Raw genomic sequence first — 17817 nt, 5'->3', positions numbered from 1 at the left:
GAGCTCCAATCCAATCGCCCAAACTGAGTGATACAGGCGCTCAGTAATCACTACTTTTGTTTCCAGTGCTGTAGGTGGCAGCAAAGAAATATTGACCTCTAGTTAAGCTACACGTAATTTGAAGAATCTGCGAGAGAAAGTAGTGGGCCCGCCTTTCATAGATCCAGGGATAAGCTCATAGGCTGAGCAGTAGTCACGCGGGCAAGCTTCCGGATCAAAACATCATCGTTTCCTGTCTAGCGAACGTGAATCTCAAATAAACAAACATGAAACAAGCGTGAGTTTTGTCGAACTAATGTTCGAATGTAGCTTATTTGTAAGCAGACGTAATATATTGATTCGACCATGGTGAAATGCGTGGTCTCGGGATGTCCTAATCGCATCGACAATAAAGGAGGTTTTCGACCTTCCAAAAGGTTCTTCAATTTTCCCAAGGATCAAGCTCGAGTGAAAGTGTGGCTTGCAGCCCTCAGAGAAAGCGAGAAACAGGATTTAACAGAGCAACACATTATTTGTGAAGATCACTTTCTGACGGACCATATAACACCTCGAGGAATAAGCGAGGATGCTATTCCTATCATGCCACCATATCTTGACGGACCGTTAGGTTTGATCAGCCCCTGGGGCGCGGAGTCGTCTGACGATGGGGAGGAGGAGGTGTGCCCAGATGATGCTGATGCTGCGGGCCTCCATTGGGTGCGATTGCTTTGACTAGTAAATAGATAGCTGAGTGTTTTAAGTATGCATTGTTTTAATTATTTATAACCCACGTCAACGTTATATATTTTGAATGACAGGATGAAAGTCTTGAAAAGGAAGACCTTGAGCTTCAATCAGGGACGGAGACAGAATCCTCGTAAGATTGCCCACCATGTTTACTTTGTTTTAATCACTGGTTATGATTTCTAACTTGTATTTATTTTTTTACTGTTAGTGTCTTTAAAAAGGAAGGAACTACCCAAAGTAATAACCCTGGTCAAAGAAAAGGTATGTGATCATTTTATCCTCATAATATCTGCATGTCAAATTTGCTTGTTAGTTTTTTAAACTTTGCTTTGTGTGGTTATGGTACAAACTAGATCTATCCCTGGGTACATTGACCAAGCGCTTCCTCGAGGTATTGCATTCTTCCCCTGATGGCGTAGTCGACCTCAACGAGGTTGCTCCTCGCCTCCGTGTACGCAAACGGAGGGTGTACGACGTCACCAACGTGCTGGAAGGGATCCACCTCATCAGGAAGCAGTCCACTAACAAGATTAAGTGGATGTGAGTACAATTCATACCATTTCAACTCTTTCCTCACTCTCCACTCTTAAGAGCCTCCATTTGTACAGTTTACATACGGATTAACCTTCTGACGCTGTGATATTTCCATAAAATCGTACAGTAAAGTACATATGTGTTGAAACGTTTTACAAAGCGTGCAACACAGTTTCTATAACAACAGGGATTTCCAGTAAGGTTTTCTTTTTCTCTCTCCCTCCCCCCAGAGGGCATTGTCCAGCCATTTTAAAGCAGAGACTGCAGCATGAACTGGGCAACCTGAAGATTGTGGAGGAGACTCTTGATGAGCTGATCAAGAGCTGTGCCCATCAGCTATTTGACATGACTGACGACATGGAAAACAGCAAATATCCTTTATATATATATATCAGACCATACCTGATATGAATGAGCTCATACACATTAAGCTGTTTGTGGAAGAAAAAAAGCTACTTGTTGTAATGATTCTCCTCCAGCATTCATGAAAGACACGTACATTGTATATCAGCAAGGCACAGTCTTCTTTAACTGCCAATCTACATCAGCCTACGTCACTCACGAGGACATCAGTCATCTCAAGGTTTTCCAGGACCAGACAGTTATAGCTATCAAGGCACCAGAGGAGACCAAGCTGGAGGTGCCCACACCCAAGGAGGTAAGCTCTTAGGTGGGAGGAGGGTGTCCAAACCTAACCCGTCTCTCAGTCAAGGTATCTAGCAGACTCTTTTCTTTAGTTGTCTTTTTATTTGTATTTATATTTTTACGCAATTTCAGAATGTGGCAATACAGATTATGTCTGGCATGACATCTAAACCAATATTGGTTCTGTGCAAAACCAGGCTGCCCACTGGTCTTTTGGCAGGATGTATGAATCAATTGGCTACTAACCCGCTTGTTTTCCAAATCAGGACAGCATCCAGATCCACCTGAAAGGAGGGAGAGGCCCAATGAAAGTCCTGACCAGTGAGATGGACAGGCCAGGGGACACAGAGGGCAGCAGGGGGGAGGCAGCGGTGGGCTTCGTAACACTGGAGGAGAGCAGGATCAAGACCATGCCACTCAGCACAGGTAAAAACCAAGTTGTCCATCAGGCTAATGATTTAATCACTTGTCCATTCCAGTGGACATACCAAGTGTATTTTCCAATGCTTGCAGCAGAGGGCAGTATTGGCCAAAAGACAGGCACTGGGCAGGCATGGAATGAGTTGTTAGAAATCCGTTTCATTTGCACAGACATTTTTGGAGCTTGCTAAGATATCTAATCTCAGAAATAAGGAGTGGAAATGACAGTATCTTTGGTGTGGGCGTTCTAGTTGACTTGTGTTGATCTGTCTTTTTCTTCTGTAGGTGTGCTGGGTCCACAGACAGCTGTCCAGAGTGCGTAGTCAGCAGCACAGCAGCGTGACGGGCCGCTGTCCTCTTTGAACATTTCCATCAAACTGTTTGGATGTCTCTTACTGGGAATACATCATGGATGTCTATGGCAATTTTTTCTAGGACTAAATGGAAGTGGTTACAGCGGAAGAGATCACAAAATTCGAACTTGATTGTGAAAACGGACATGACAAGAATTCACAGAATTGCAAGCTTTATTTTTATATGCGTTATTCTGAGTTAACTAAAGTAAGTCATTTGTAGTTGCAACCACCCTGTTTCCATAAGACAGCATTAAGATGTAAAAGTAACATGTTCATGTACGGAAAATTGTGTTATGGGTTGTCATGCTGTGAGATGGACAGTGTTTATGCTTTTTTCCAACATTTTTATCTTTTGACAGCACTTTTGTACTCTATTTTTTTTTTGTCTTCATGTCAAGTGGGGTTTTTCCTCCATGCTATATTACTATTGAAAAGTATACTTTTCAAGCATCCTCACCTTATTAAAGTAAGTCATACTGCTGACAGTGACTGTTTTTTGCTAACCACATTGCTCAAATACACCGCCCGCTCTGTTTTTACCATAGTGTTTATACAAGTTAACTTAAGTTAACCTAGGAGTTTCAAATCCAATCACATTTGTAACGTCGTGTCATAGCGTAGTCATAAACTGATACGGCAGGCATGCTAAAGAATTGGGCAAAGGTAAATCCATGCACATTCCTATTGGTCGTAACCTGGCTATTTACATACGTTCCGCCCTGTTTCTCCCAGGTTGACGCTCTGCAACGCAGCGCTTACAGGTTGTTGTGAAATCTTTGGTGTAGCAAACCAGTATCCGTTTTCACTGGTCCTTTCAATGATTTGAGTCTCTGGACTGTAACTAACCATGGAATAATGGAACTGTGTATTTACTCACAGAAGTGGACCCAACGATCGCCCCTCATTCATGCGTAGGCAAAGTGGAGCTACTGATACAGGAATGGCAAAGTTGGAACGATAATTAGGCTACCTCTTTTGATCAGAAAGCTAATTTGTTTAACAACTAGCTGTTTCATAGAGAACACGAAAAACATTAGCATATTTTATTCTCTAATTATTTAAAACTCATCAACCGTGAATTATGCCGGACATAATTACAGTCACGGAATTTGTAAAAGAGACAAATGAAGACTACAAAGCGCCCACAACCTCAAACTTCACCACACGGATGTCCCATTGTCGGAATGCCGTGGCAGCACTGGAAGAGGTAAGTTAAAGAAAGGATGACGAGTATGGCCATCAAAACTGGACGAAATAACGATTTTTCACGAGTTCTTGACATTATGTAAAAAAATTAACGAAAGAAACAGTACTTCCTCTTTTTGAAATCCGAACATTTCATATGTGTCGAACCTCGCCCTTGCCTAGCAGGGTAGGCTACTCAGGGCTGTCAAAAACCCTGTATGAATAGCTGAAATTGCAATTGCAACAATTAAAGAAGGAAGATTTCAGAAACTAGGAATAAAAATGTAGCCTGTACATTCCTGAATCCATTATTATGTTTTAATTGCAGACAAATATTTGCAAAGTTAGAATTACATTTCAGTATTTTTAATTTCTAAACAGTTTTCAAAGCCAAACGTGCTCAGAAGTTGTAGAATCACCCTTCTATTACCAGGGTTGATTCTTTGAAGATTGTGTATAGATGAATGTGGGGACTTCTGCAAAACGGACAACCCTATTCTTGGCATTATTACATGGTTTCTACTGCCTGGGACGTTGATGCCTGACATCAGGAGTGTGCAAACGTTAAAGGTCACTGAGTCTTAAGCCAATCATCTGAGTAGTAAGGGTCTATTTCTTGGAAAAACACACCAATCAGTTATTGATGGTGAAAGAAGCATTAATACAGAAACATATTCTAAACATGTCCAAGCTTCCTACATGGTTTACCAGAAGTTTCTTTGACTTTGGCGGTTGTTCTTTACCCTGTCCAAGTGGTCACAGCTTTAATGATGTTGAAGTCAGTACTTGAAGATGAAAATAGGATTTCTCAGAGTGGCCTAAGACTACAGTATTGCATTAGCCAAGGAAGCATGAGGACAGTTGGTGACTGTGACACATGGATTACATTTCCTGCGCTCCGTGAAAACAAGGAAGTTTATACAAGCAGTATATTCACACAACAACCACTCTATATCTTAGCTGAAACAGAACAGAGAACCAGTCTATCTTTTGTACTCCTCCAGAATAAACAGTTTGACAACACAATCTCTCCCTTTGTGTGGACGAGGACAGCATTCTCACACTTTCAATCTGGACTCAACGGGCCCACAGTCACACATCCATGCACGTTAGCGACAACACAAGACATGCTCTAGCTCTTCAGGCAACACTCCACTTTCCCGTTTTACAAGTCTGTCTGAGATTGTTGATAAAGTATCAATTTGGAGGGAAGCTGTTTATCTTGCACCGTGTCACATCCCGTGCTGTGGGGAACACCACTGGGCTGTCACTGCCTCTATTATCTCTTTCTCTCTACCCTCACCCCCCTCGCTCTCCCTCTTTATCTTTCTCTCCACCCTCTCTCCATTTTCTCTGTCTACCTTAGAAGAACAAAGCTCTAGGCTGCCTACATGATGTACTGCTGAATTCTGGGAGAATCCCTGGGGGCTGGGCTGGGGCTGTGTTTGTCTGCTCCTGTCCTAGCATGCGCTCACTCTCTCTCTCTCTCTCTCTCTCTCTCTCTCTCTCTCTCTCTCTCTCTCTCTCTCTCTCTCTCTCTCTCTCTCTCTCTCTCTCTCTCTCTCTCTCTCTCTCTCTCTCTTTGTCTGTCTCTCTGAACCACATAGCCTCCTCTATCCTTTCCTATCTGAGAGCCCAGCCTGTCCTGGCCTGCCTGCTTCCTTTCCTCTCTGCATAGGTGTCTGTCTTCCTGTATGAGAACACCAGAAGTCTTCCAGGAGGGCTGTCTGTGTCAACCACTATCACAGTCTTCAGTCTCCATTCCACTAATCTGTTTAGCAACCAAAATATAAATAAAGAGTAAGACAAAGAAGAGAACTATCAAGCCTAAGTCTTTTGGGGTGGAGGACTGGTGAGAATACATTAAATCTGAGTTCCACAACAAACACGTCTACTCATCAAGTCTGTGTGTGGGACGCCCACCTGCATCCACACCATGACTCACACTGGTCCCATGGCCTGGAGTGATGACTCATTGTTTATGAGCTCTCCTGTCTGTGATCAGAACAGAGTGATGGAAAATAGACTTCTGCTAAGGATCAAAGGACTGAACACCAGATTTCACACTAAAAGGAATCACGTATATGTAACTTATTTGTATACAGTATTTTACTACTGTACAATGGCTCCACAGCCTCAAAATGTGGTTTGCCAGAAAACATTTCCTTGTTTTTTGCAGCCCTGTGTAGTTGGAGAGTTGCACAGCATCAGAGAGGGGATGTCGCTGTCACTGTACACTCTCACAATTTAGCAGGCGTGAGCTGGGCTCAGTGCCCTGTCTATGGAGTTTCTGTGTAAACATTAGAGAAGGGCTGGGCCAGTCCTTTGCTCAGCCACTGAAATAATCCCCTGGGAATTCATTCACTGACTAAGGCCTGGGCCCTGTGTGTGTGTGTGTGTGTGTGTGTGTGCGTGTGTGTGTGTGTGTATGTGAAAGGGTGTATTTTGCTGGTGTGTGTGTTAGGGGCTGTTTTGTTGGTGTGTGTGTGTGTGTGTGTGTGTTATCACCCTCCTACCTCCCTACTGACTTGGACCCTGTGGGCTCCTTCTTCAACAGACTCTGGATCTAGACAGAGGGGTCCTGCACAAGATCAAGAAGTCTGTCAAGGCCATAAACAACTCTGGCTTAGGTGAGTGCTCAGTCTCTGTGTGAAATCCCTAACATATACAGGATTACTATGCGTCTGTAATGGAAAGTGTTGGTTTGTACGTGAGCTCTATGTCGAGGATGGTGGAGTGTAACGTTGATGAGGAGAAAGAAAGACACAGAGATAGCAACCCTGTCTGCATTCCTCCCATTCCAGACACCTGTCTCAGCAGGCTTGGGGAGGAGCAGAGGGGGACTCTGGACTCCCTCTCTGTTGATACGTACAGTCTCAGTCACTCAGGCTTTCATCCTGCATTACTGCCCCTCCCTAGCTTCCCTCTAGAACTACAAATACCAGCTGGCCTTGGCATTTTATTGGAGTGTAATATTGACTCACTGAAAATACCTTATTGCCACTCAGGCTTATGTCTGGTGTGGTGGGTAAACTCCAGAACATGCACTCCTCTATTCACTGTTCATTGTTCTGCTCACGGAACAGACATGCAAGCATGTCATGACCATATTATGATTTCTATGTTTACTGAAAAATCCTTTACTTTTTAAGTATAGAGTTTAGAGACAGGAAGTGAGCTGAAACATTGTTCTGGGTTGTGAAAGAATACAGGAGCAATATAAATACAATGTGTTGTAAAATACACTCACACATGTCCAAGAATGTTTCCTGTCTTGCAGGGTAAGCTCTTCTGTGTTGGTGTTGCATCATACCAGACGTCTAACATTCTGTCACACTTTGAATCCATGGCACACAATTTGTGAGCCACTAGATATGTATACCAAACTGAACCTTCAGTCTTTTAGTAATCTTGGTACAGAAGTCATTTCATGTGTTAGCCAGGTATTGTATGAAGGAGTTATAACTCACTGCCTCGTGATACTGTTTAACACAGTTAAGGAGGGCAGTCTTACCCATAGGACAGCATATCCTGTTTGTGATGTGACACAGCAAAATATAACATAGCAGAATGTAGCATAGCATAGAATTGGATATTATTACATAATAGCCCAGAAATTCCATCTACATTGTGGTATTTTGTCAGAAACAGAGACTGATCTCCGTGTTTCTCTTAGTCCATGTTGACAATGAGGAGCAGTACATCCAGTCCGTGGAGAAGTTTGGGGACAACTCATTCAGCAGGGACGACAATGAGGTGGGCTCTGCCTTCCTCAAGTTTGCAGTCCTCACCAGAGAACTCACAGCTCTCTTCAAGAACCTGGTGAGTGCCCAGAGCACCAGCCACCTAACCCTTCCATGTTGTTCACCTCATCCATCTGTCTCTCAGTTCACCTTTCTTGGGGGATAGTATTTCACTATCTGGCTTTTCTGATGTTTGCAGCTGCAGAACATGAACAATATCATCACCTTTCCATTAGACACGCTGCTAAAGGGAGATCTGAAAGGTGTGAAAGGGGTATGTGTTTTGAAATGTGCCTGCGAAATGGTATTATAATTCTGTGGAGACTTAAGATTACTGTTGGAGTTGTTGTGCCTAATATTTGCCTATGACTGATAGAATGTACATTGCAAGCAAACAATGTATATGTACTGATTGTTGGAATGTCTGTATACATTCTGTTCATAATCCTGACATACATATTGTTTTGCATTCTGCAGGACCTGAAAAAGCCTTTCGATAAAGCCTGGAAGGATTACGAAACAAAAGTGTAAGAGGCAATTGACAAGCTTTCCCCTGCTTTGCCCTTTCATTCGAAACTAGAATGAAACTTTCATTGGAAACTAGAGCAGCAGATGGGTGGGTTCAGCCCAAGTTAGCGATTACAGCACAAGCACAAACACAAGGAAAGCACGAGGTCTGCAATGTGGGTGTTTCTGAAATGCTTACCTGATAAAACAACACCTCAATCTCATTGTGTTGGTTTGTTCACAGCCAATAGACGGAGGACTTTTACAGGTCAGCTGGCACGTTTCATGAAACAGCTGATAAGCCAGACAAAGACAGGCCACATGATAGCAAAAAGGACTATCCAGCAGCCTCAGTTGTGAATGCTCTATTGTTAGTAAGGTTACAACAGTGTAACGTCTGAGAGTGACCATGTGAACACAATGGACAGCCAAACTTGGATTCATCTCAAGAGACTCTGGTGTTTGAAGCGTATTTAATCAGTTACTTAACACAACAGGTATTCCAGTTTACTGTGTGATGCTTGACACAGAAAACAATTGCAGGGAAGCTACATTAAGACGTCATGAATGTCAATCTTTGAGGTTTGTTCATTTTGCTGAGAAAGAAGGTTCTAGTTTAAGTGTGTTCATCAGGCTTTGTGCAGACTGGGCTCCATTATGACCTTTGACCTTTGTGGCTTGTCCTTTCTGTCCCTGTCCTTCTTGTCCCCACAGGACTAAGATAGAGAAGGAGAAGAAGGAGCATGCTCGGCAGCATGGGATGATCCGGACGGAGTTCCGGGGAGGAGAGATCGCCGAGGAGATGGAGAAGGAGAGGCAGATGTTCCAGCTGCAGATGTGTGAGGTGAGGAGGTGCACCTATGCCTCCAGACCACCGGAGGGCACTGTGTTTACTTAGATTTAGTCATTTAGCAGACGCTTTTGACCAGAGCAACTTACAGTGAGTACAGGGACATTCCCCCGAGGTAAGTAGGGTGTAGTGCCTTGCCCAAGGACACAACGTGTCCTGGCAACGTCAATTTGCACGGCCGAAATCGAACCGGCTACCTTCTGATTAATAGCCCGATTCCATAACCGCTCAGCCATCTGACGCCCTTGATTTGACATTAGGTATGAGGGTTGGGGCTTGTGCTCCATTTTATGTTGTACCTTCAGCTTTGATTGCTGGTTTTTGAAATGTCATGTCTTCCTTCCTCAATGATCTCCGATGTGAATCTTAGCATATGTAAAAGTTGAGGAAAGAGATATTTATGTTCCTGTTGTCTTATTTTCCATGCCTAATACCAATCTTTCCTTTCCTAGTATCTTCTGAAAGTGAATGAAATCAAAGTCAAGAAGGGAGTGGACTTTCTCCAGAACCTCGTCAAATACTTCCACGCCCAATGCAAGTATGTTGTTCAGACAACCATCTGATGTGACCTTAGCCTTTTTTGACTCTGAATACCCATGAGTGTATCTCACCCCTCCCCTCTGCTCTCCTATCCTCTCTTCTCTCCTCTCTTCTGCAGCTACTTCCAGGATGGGCTGAAGGCAGTGGAGAGTATGAAACCATCCATAGAGAAACTGGCTACAGACTTGACCTCTGTGAGAGCTCTTCTCTCTTTCTGTCCTAAGTAGAGCATTCTCAGAACATAACGTTGTTGCTGTTTTCATAGGTTACTTCTTTATATCATGGTGAAAAACGTTAATAATTATCCTTGCATATTTAACAATGCTTTCGGTTAACTTTCTGTTTTCCTCTCCTCTGTGGGCTCCCTGGTGCTTCTGTCCCCAGATCAAACAGACCAGCGATGGAGAGAGAAAACAGCTGACTCAGCTGAGGGATACTCTCAAGTCCTCCCTTCAGGCGGAGCAGAAGGAGGTAAATGACAGCATGTTAGCGTAAAGCCATGGAATCTCCGGGCTACTTCTGTAGCTACTGTAGCTGTGTTTTTTAACCAGCTAACCTGCTTATGTTGACACTGTTAGGAAAGGGTGCTAGGTACACACACAAAATTACAATGCGATTTCCCATTTGGAGTTGTCCATAACCAGACGAAAGGATTTCTAAAGAGTTAAACAGCTTTAGGACTGCAGGATACAGTACATTCACCCTCGCTTGCCACAGCAGCCTGGCTTCTCAGTGAGCATTATTGTCTCTAGAGAATATATGATTCACTCTCCAAGGCCTCCATGTAAATTTCATGGCTCACAGATTCCACAGTCACCCCTCCATTATTTGAATAGAGCGAAACCCAACCACAGCCAGAGACATAATGCTGAATCACTACTGTAGGATGATTAAGGCAAAGTAAGTATTGGTGAAAAAGTCTTTTAGACTCGTCTCTCTTCTGTGTGTGCATGTGTTTGTTTGTGTGTGTGTGTGTATGTGTGTGTGTGTATCAGGACTCCCAGGCTAAACAGAATGCAGGATACAGTCTGCACCAACTCCAGGGCAACAAAGCCTACGGCACAGAGTATGATGGCATGCTGTACAAGAAAAGCGAGGGGTGAGTCGACATGGAATAAGTAGAGCCAAAATACAATTTAATGTCTTCACAGATGGGATTTGCACCTGTGTTCAGTCGTTTGTGATCCACACTATTAGAAAAAAGTGCTCTCTGTAGAATAATTTCAAGTATATTATGTTTGTGAATGATCCAATTTGGTTCCAAATTGCACCTTTTTAAAAGGTTTGTAGTTTATTTTAGAAACAGTTATTTGGGCCTAAAATGTTTCTATTTGCTCTAAAAGGGTTGTATCTGCATCTCCTAAAGGGACTAATGGCTCCAATGTAGTGCTCCTTCCATCTTTAATACGGGCGGACAGAGTGGGTTAGTGTTCAGTAGGATAGTGTTGCTAATGCTTGTTTCTATTGTATTCTTTCTTCAGCCTGAGGAAAGTGTGGCAGAAAAGGAGGTGTTCTGTGAAAAACGGCTTCCTCACTATCTCCCATGGAACGGTACATGAACCTCGACATGTTCTCCTCACTTGCCTTGCATGTGAAACTGAGGCTTTGCTCCCTGCTCGGGTGTTCTGCATGGTAGCACCCCCTCGGGGTTCTTAGGGGGATACTTTCTCTTCTCCATCAATAAGAAACATACAGAAAGCTCTGGCCGAAGCACAATTCTTTTTTTATATTTTTTTTTTTGTGATTTTGAAGTTTTTACCTGTAGAGCCAAAGAGCATATCAAGAAAGAGCAAGCAGAAGAAGAAGAAAAAAAGGAGGAGGAGCATGAGGAAAAGGATGACAGAGTTCAGGGTGGGAAGAAGCACTCTGCACGAGAATGTCTCCAAGGCCAGAGAATTGTAGGGATAGTTTGGACACTGTCGCAGTAGGTGGGACACGATCGTCCTGATACCTATATGCTTGAGGAGAGTCTTAACCTTGAACAATTCATGCCTTGGTTACGATACTCAAAAGGGTCTTTTTATTCCTCAGAAATATCTATTTCCCCTCACCACTACATCAGTCAGCTGGCTTTGCTCATGCGATAGGTTGACAGACCCTACAGTTTTACCCATGCCCTCTGTCAGAAGGATAACATTGTTATTTATTAGGCACTCCCCTCCCTCTCTTTTCTCACACTCCTCTCTGTCTGTGTCATAGGCCAATGCACCCCCAGCTAAACTCAACCTTCTGACCTGTCAAGTCAAGTGTAACCCGGACGAGAAGAAGAGCTTCGACCTTTTCTCCCGTGAGTTGGTTGTTTCCCTGTCCAGTTAGCAAAATGGGAATGAGTCTGGAACTTATCATTTTCAATTTCCAAGGGGTGTAAGGGGCAGACCAGAATGCCTCTAGACGCAGTTGGATAGAATTGGATAGATACAACCAATCAGAGCAACAAATCCTCTTGGTTGTTTACGGAAATGGCTCAACAGCACTCCCCTGTACAGTCATCATAATGAACCCACCTCATATCCAATAAATGGCTGTGATTGGCCCAAACAGATTCTGATAAAGAAATCAGTTTGGATGGGAGGGGGGCCACTGGCCAGACCCATCAGAGTAAATGAAACATCAGAGCGGGCCGACTGGTCTGGCTCCCAGAGTAATCATGAATACTGTAACTCACACCAGTCAACTCATATGATTCACTTGAAACTATTTTGTTGTACTGGGGGGAGTGTTTATCCTTTAACATGACTATATTGGCCTGCTGGCTAGTTTTCAGCCAGAGTGCCCTGTGCAGTTTACAGACTCTATCTTTCTCATCTTACTGCTTCTGATCTTTGAGTTGATGTTTCTCATGCCGCTCATTGTCTGTTTCCCTAAACAGATGACAGAACCTATCACTTCCAAGCTGAGGACGAAGCAGATTGCCAGATGTGAGTGTCTAGCAGAGCGATGAGACCGGTCGACATCTGGGTGCTCTTCACGTTGTCTTTGTTCCTCGCTGACTCCCTGATTTGGATTCTTTTTCTTCTTCTGTGGATGTCCACAGATGGATCTCAGTCCTCCAGAACAGCAAGGAGTTGGCTCTGAACAATGCCTTCCAGGGAGAACAGAACGATGGGGAGAACAACATTGTCCAGGAGCTGACCAAGGCCATCGTGGGAGAAGTGAAAAGGATGAGCGGCAACGACATCTGCTGTGACTGCGGAGCGCCCGGTGAGAGACAGAGAGCACTCTGGGAAATTAGCAGTTGGCTTCCTCCACCGGGCTTCCGATTGCTCGGTCAAGCGGAAACGACGGAATTGTCTGAGTTTGAGTGACAACTCGACATGGCATCCACACCTGTGGAAGAATGTTTTGTAGGATTATTGACACTCGCTTTTCTCACTGTGCTGTAATGAATGTGCTGGATTTTTGTCTGTTTGACAAGCTTGTCAGACGAGTTTCTGACAGACAGCCTATTTTTTGCTCAATTAATCATCCCTGTTCTCTGTTTCCAGGGCCCACTTGGTTGTCTACTAACCTGGGTGTGCTCATCTGCATTGAGTGTTCTGGGATCCACAGGGAGATGGGCGTCCATTACTCCAGGATCCAGTCTCTCACTCTGGATGTCCTGGGAACCTCAGAGCTCCTGGTAAGTACCTCCTCAGATTTGAAATACTATTGGAAATCCTTTCAAATACTTATCTGTACATGATTGATTGCAAACCAACACAATAATCCCTCCAAATTCAAACTTCACCCAACTGGCACTCCAGGGAAACTTTATTAGGAACATTTTATTTGATTCCTTTTGAAGTACTAGGAAATTGTATTTCCAAACTCTAATTTGGTGTGTTGTGGAGGCTGTGGTTGCTGGCTGATGTTTCATGTCAGCAGGCTTGGTAGCAGGAAACTTCATCTGTTGTGTTCTGTGTGTTCCCTTAGCTTGCTAAGAATATTGGAAACTCCAGCTTCAATGAGATCATGGAGGCAGACCTGTCTTCTCAGGGAGTGACTAAGCCCAACCCTTCCAGCGACATGTGGGTGACAAGGAAGATCCCACCCACCATTCTCCTTAACCACCATCACTTTCCCTTCAGCATGTGACATCACAACAAAACCAGTCCTGAATATTCTTCTTTGTTGTGTTCTCGCCTTCAGGCAAACACGGAAAGATTACATCACAGCCAAGTACACGGAGAAGCGCTTTGCACACAAGAGGCATGTGGACCTGCGTGTCCTGTACGAGGCGGTGAGGACTCGCGACATCCTGTCCCTCCTCCAGGTCTACGCTGAAGGAGTGGACCTGATGGAGACCATCCCCATGGCCAATGAACATGTGAGATACACATCTGACCTTTGTTCTCAACCAATAACTTTCATTTTCTTTTAGTTCATCTGTCTTTAGTTTTTTGGTGCTTTTTTTCCAGCAATCAATGCGAGTCAGCTAGTGTTTTTTGGGGGTACTGTTGCCTGTAAGTATCCTCCTCTCTGTGCTCTTAGGAACCTGGAGAGACAGCATTGCACCTCGCTGTCCGAATGGTGGACCGGACATCCCTCCATATTGTCGACTTCCTGGCTCAAAACAGGTACAGAGGCCTCGGCAACACAGAAAGATGTGCTGCTGCACTGTCTGTCACCACACCAGGAGCATCACAGATCTAGAATGTGAAGACAACATTTCACATATTTACCAGTTCAATACGTTGTGACCGTTATTTACCAGACTCTGTGTGTGTGTGTGTGTGTGTGTGTGTGTGTGTGTGCGCACTCCACAGTGGCAGTCTGGAGAAACAGACAGCCAAAGGGAGCACAGCTCTTCATTACTGCAGTCTGACGGACAACAGTGAGTGTCTCAAGCTGCTGTTGAGGGGTCGGGCCTCCGTCAGCATCGGTGAGTCACCCACAACACTGGAACAAGTGACCAGGAGCGCCCATGAGTCCTATTGAAAGACATGTTTTGATTGTTGGTTTGCATTTGCAGCCAATGAGGCGGGAGAAACGCCACTGGATATCGCCAAGCGCCTCCGTCACAAGCAGTGTGAGGAACTGGTGAGTGTTTGAGTGGTCCTCTGTGTTTAGACTTCACAGATTGGAGGCTATCCCTGTCATTTTGGGGTCTGCGAGAGGAGGTTGATGGCGTGTGTGTGTATGCGTGTGTGTATTTGCCAGCTGAACCAGGCACAGGCTGGGAAGTTTAACGTCCATGTGCATGTGGAGTACGAGTGGCGTCTCCGCAACGATGACCTTGACGAGAGCGACGACGAGATGGAAGACAAGGTGAGCACTAGGGGGGTTAGGGTTAGGGTTGGGGGGGGGGGGGGACAAAGCATGATTCCAACGAGGGTCTACGGTTCAAATCAAACGCACCTCAAAGACTCTCAAATGCAGCGAGTTATTCAGATTGCAGCTGCTTTTAACCCTGGTGCTGAGAACAGCACAGCAACACACAGTTTTAACAATGTTCTTATAAGGGGTTGTGTTGACCCGGTGTGTGTTTACTCTTTCCCCCCTGGCCCCGCCCCCAGCCCATCCCCTACAAGCGAGAAGACCGCCCAGTCAGCTGCTTCGTGCCAGTCACGGGTCAAATGCAGCCCAACCTGGCTTCCATCGCCCGGGACGCCGCCTCCCTGGCCAGGGACAAGCAGAAGGCCCAAGCATCCAGCCTGATCAGCAACGAGACCTACGGCACTGTCATGGAGTTCAGCCCCCCTCCACAAGGGATGACCGGGGGTACGGCGGTGCCAGGGGCAACCCTCCCATCTCTGCCCCCACTGCCATGCCTGCCTCCCCTACCATCCCTGCCTCCCGTACCATCCCTGCCTCCCAGAAATATTGGAAAAGGTACAGAATGTCTAATTGTGTAAAGCAATTTTCTATGCATAGACAGAAGGACTGACCTTTAGCACTCTTAAACAGCTTCTGTGCTTAAGCCTGGTCCGATGGAGGTGGTGGACAGACAGCGGTCATCCTCTGACCCTCCGAACCCCCTGTCTGAGACTGACAGCTCCTTGTATGGTGAGATAGGATTTTATCCCTCTGTCTGCTTTGAGTGTCGGTGGGCGGGGTTTAAATGTTGATTGTACCAGGCGGGAATAATCCAATAAAATGGATGAATAAACATAATTAAAAGACAGCAAATGACTTCTGTTGTGTGGCTTTCCAACCTGTATATCATCACTATGCTAACTGTACTGTGCCTTTTCTTCCCCCCGGTTCCTCCAACAGTGCTTCCCCCAGCCGCCCCCCCTCCCCCAGCAAACAGGAGGATCAGTATGATGGAATTCAAGGCCAAGAACTTACCTCTACCCCCTCTACCCCTACCTCCAACACAGCCTGGGCCGGCTGCACCCACCTTGGTTCCTACGGCCCCCCCTGCACCCCTGTCTAAACCCACAATGCTACCCCCCGTACCTCCGCACAACCCCAATAGACCCAAAGGACCCAAAGGACCCAAATCGCCTACATCACCGACAGGGTAATGCCGGGCTATTGGAGAGGAAGATAAAATTAAGTTATTCTCATCCATCCACAACTATCCACATTCATTTAAAATGTTTACGTTTTTTTCTCTTCTGGGGAGGTGGTTTGTAGCAAACTGAACAAATGAACAAACTAACTCAAAAGCAACCTTATGTTGTCTCCTCAAATGTCTCCATCAACACTAGAGAGAAGTGTTTGTAATTGTGGTCTTCTTTATAAGAGCTGTGTGTGTGGTAGGTGAAGTGAAGAGAATCCTTCTCTGATTTCAGGCCAAATAAAAACCATCCTCAAAGGCCACCACTTCGGACTGGATCTGTAGATAGACCAGGTAAACACACACACATTCAAAGGGCTGTCATTCATCACAATATGGGAGGTGCTATTTAGTCATATGCAGTACTATGTTTTCTTGTTTTGTGAACAGCCAAGACTTTGCCACAGACTGGATCTGCTCAGAGCCCTGGCTGTCCCCCTGCTCCAAGGCCCCGCACAAACCACCCTGTAGGTTCCAGCTTCTTCCCAATTACTAGTTACAGAAAGGAATATGTAGCGTTACAGTCTACGTAAAGTAATTAAGTCAAATGAGACTTGAGAATTCCATTAACAAATACATGTAAATGTCTGGTTGGTTGTTGGTGCGTTTTCTTCTGTGACTCACATCTCAGAAACATGGACCCAAGAGGGTGAAGGCCATCTACAACTGCTCAGCAGACAACCCAGACGAGCTGACCTTCAAAGAGGGGGAGGTGATCGTGGTGGATGGAGAAGAGGACCAGGAGTGGTGGGTAGGTACTGCACCTCCAACACACACGTCACTGCAGGAAACAAACACAACCTACCTTCCACCCCTTATTGGACAATCACTGATCTCACATTGCTGGATTGGTGACATCTGAGAAGACATGTGTGCTTTGATCTATGACATGTCTTATCATGTCATAGATGTGATTTCCTCAAGTGGAAGGGGGGGGGAAATGATGGGAAAATTCAAACAAGATAAAAGGTTTTTACAGTTTTTTTATTGTATTATTCTAATGTGTCCTTTGTGTTTGTTGTAGGTGGGACACATTGAGGCAGAGCCCTCTAGAAAAGGAGTGTTTCCTGTGACGTTTGTACATGTCTTCACAGATTGATTCATCAAAAAGTGCAACCAAAGTTGCCATCTTTTGGCCCGAGTTTCACATTTGTTCATGACACTGGACTGTAATGTACTGGACTGTGCTGCATATCCTGTTTGTGTGCCTGAAACTGAATGTGATATGGAAAATGAGTAGTATGTGATATGCAAGAATTCCTTGTCAGATAAGATGGCAAGTTGACCAGCTAACCCAAATGTTGAGTTGAACATTGTGTGCTGTTTAACAATCCTGATTTATCAAACAGGAGTTATATTTGAGAAGTATTGATGACGTGTCAGCCAAATACTAGAAAAACACACCTTTACTTTACTTCTTTGTGTTTGTTACTGGGACTATAAAAATGAACAGAGAGGAACGTGTGTGAAATCAAACAGTGCCTTAGTTGTGAATCTGTGTAGTCTTTATTACACAAGGTGGTGTGTACACATGAGAGAAAGACCTCAAGTCTTTCTGCAGTGACATGATTCAGGGAAAATAATCCAGGACACATGTTTGACAGTTACTGTGATTATCATGTTTGCAAAGTATTTCTGTGTATTGATGATGTTGAAAATAGGGTTACAAGGTAACTCGTGTATAGGTGTTTGATTTAGCAACAACTACAGAAATGAAGTCGTAAAATGTAGTGTACTTTCATTCTGTATACTTTGGATGCATGATCAGCTATTAAAACCTAAGGAACTCTGTTTAGTGATTGACTGTATTTTGTGATCATACATTAA

The 17817-nt window shown here is 44.6% G+C and overlaps 2 protein-coding genes across 3 annotated transcripts; both read left to right on the top strand.

The window, feature by feature from the left end:
* Positions 1-204: 204 nt before the first annotated feature.
* Positions 205-3162, top strand: e2f6 (E2F transcription factor 6). The gene is made up of 8 exons (XM_084700130.1): positions 205-696; positions 798-856; positions 935-987; positions 1080-1266; positions 1491-1633; positions 1806-1918; positions 2172-2331; positions 2611-3162. The coding sequence occupies exons 1-8, from the start codon at positions 346-348 to the stop codon at positions 2646-2648; spliced, it is 1104 nt and encodes a 367-aa protein (XP_084556256.1). The 5' UTR covers positions 205-345; the 3' UTR covers positions 2649-3162.
* Positions 3163-3454: 292 nt separating this feature from the next.
* On the top strand, positions 3455-17781 carry asap2b (ArfGAP with SH3 domain, ankyrin repeat and PH domain 2b). Of its 2 annotated transcripts, XM_084700233.1 has the most exons (28): positions 3455-3888; positions 6424-6496; positions 7543-7688; positions 7809-7883; positions 8087-8136; positions 8831-8960; positions 9419-9504; positions 9625-9700; positions 9891-9977; positions 10502-10605; positions 10988-11057; positions 11706-11793; positions 12376-12424; positions 12541-12707; positions 12992-13125; positions 13419-13513; positions 13635-13812; positions 13977-14062; positions 14252-14367; positions 14458-14525; positions 14646-14753; positions 15002-15317; positions 15393-15491; positions 15702-15951; positions 16226-16284; positions 16381-16457; positions 16622-16741; positions 17015-17781. In XM_084700233.1, the coding sequence occupies exons 1-28, from the start codon at positions 3763-3765 to the stop codon at positions 17087-17089; spliced, it is 3108 nt and encodes a 1035-aa protein (XP_084556359.1). In that variant the 5' UTR covers positions 3455-3762; the 3' UTR covers positions 17090-17781. The 2 variants fall into 2 exon arrangements, with proteins under 2 accessions (XP_084556359.1, XP_084556360.1); XM_084700234.1 differs by lacking the exons at positions 3455-3888; positions 6424-6496; positions 7543-7688 and having other exon boundaries at positions 7809-7872.
* The last annotated feature ends 36 nt before the right edge of the window (positions 17782-17817 follow it).

The sequence above is a fragment of the Hypomesus nipponensis genome, chromosome 6 (assembly GCF_054491055.1).
Source record: "Hypomesus nipponensis isolate SF chromosome 6, ASM5449105v1, whole genome shotgun sequence".
Lineage (NCBI taxonomy): Eukaryota > Metazoa > Chordata > Actinopteri > Osmeriformes > Osmeridae > Hypomesus > Hypomesus nipponensis.
This window is presented reverse-complemented; position numbering and strand designations above follow the sequence as displayed.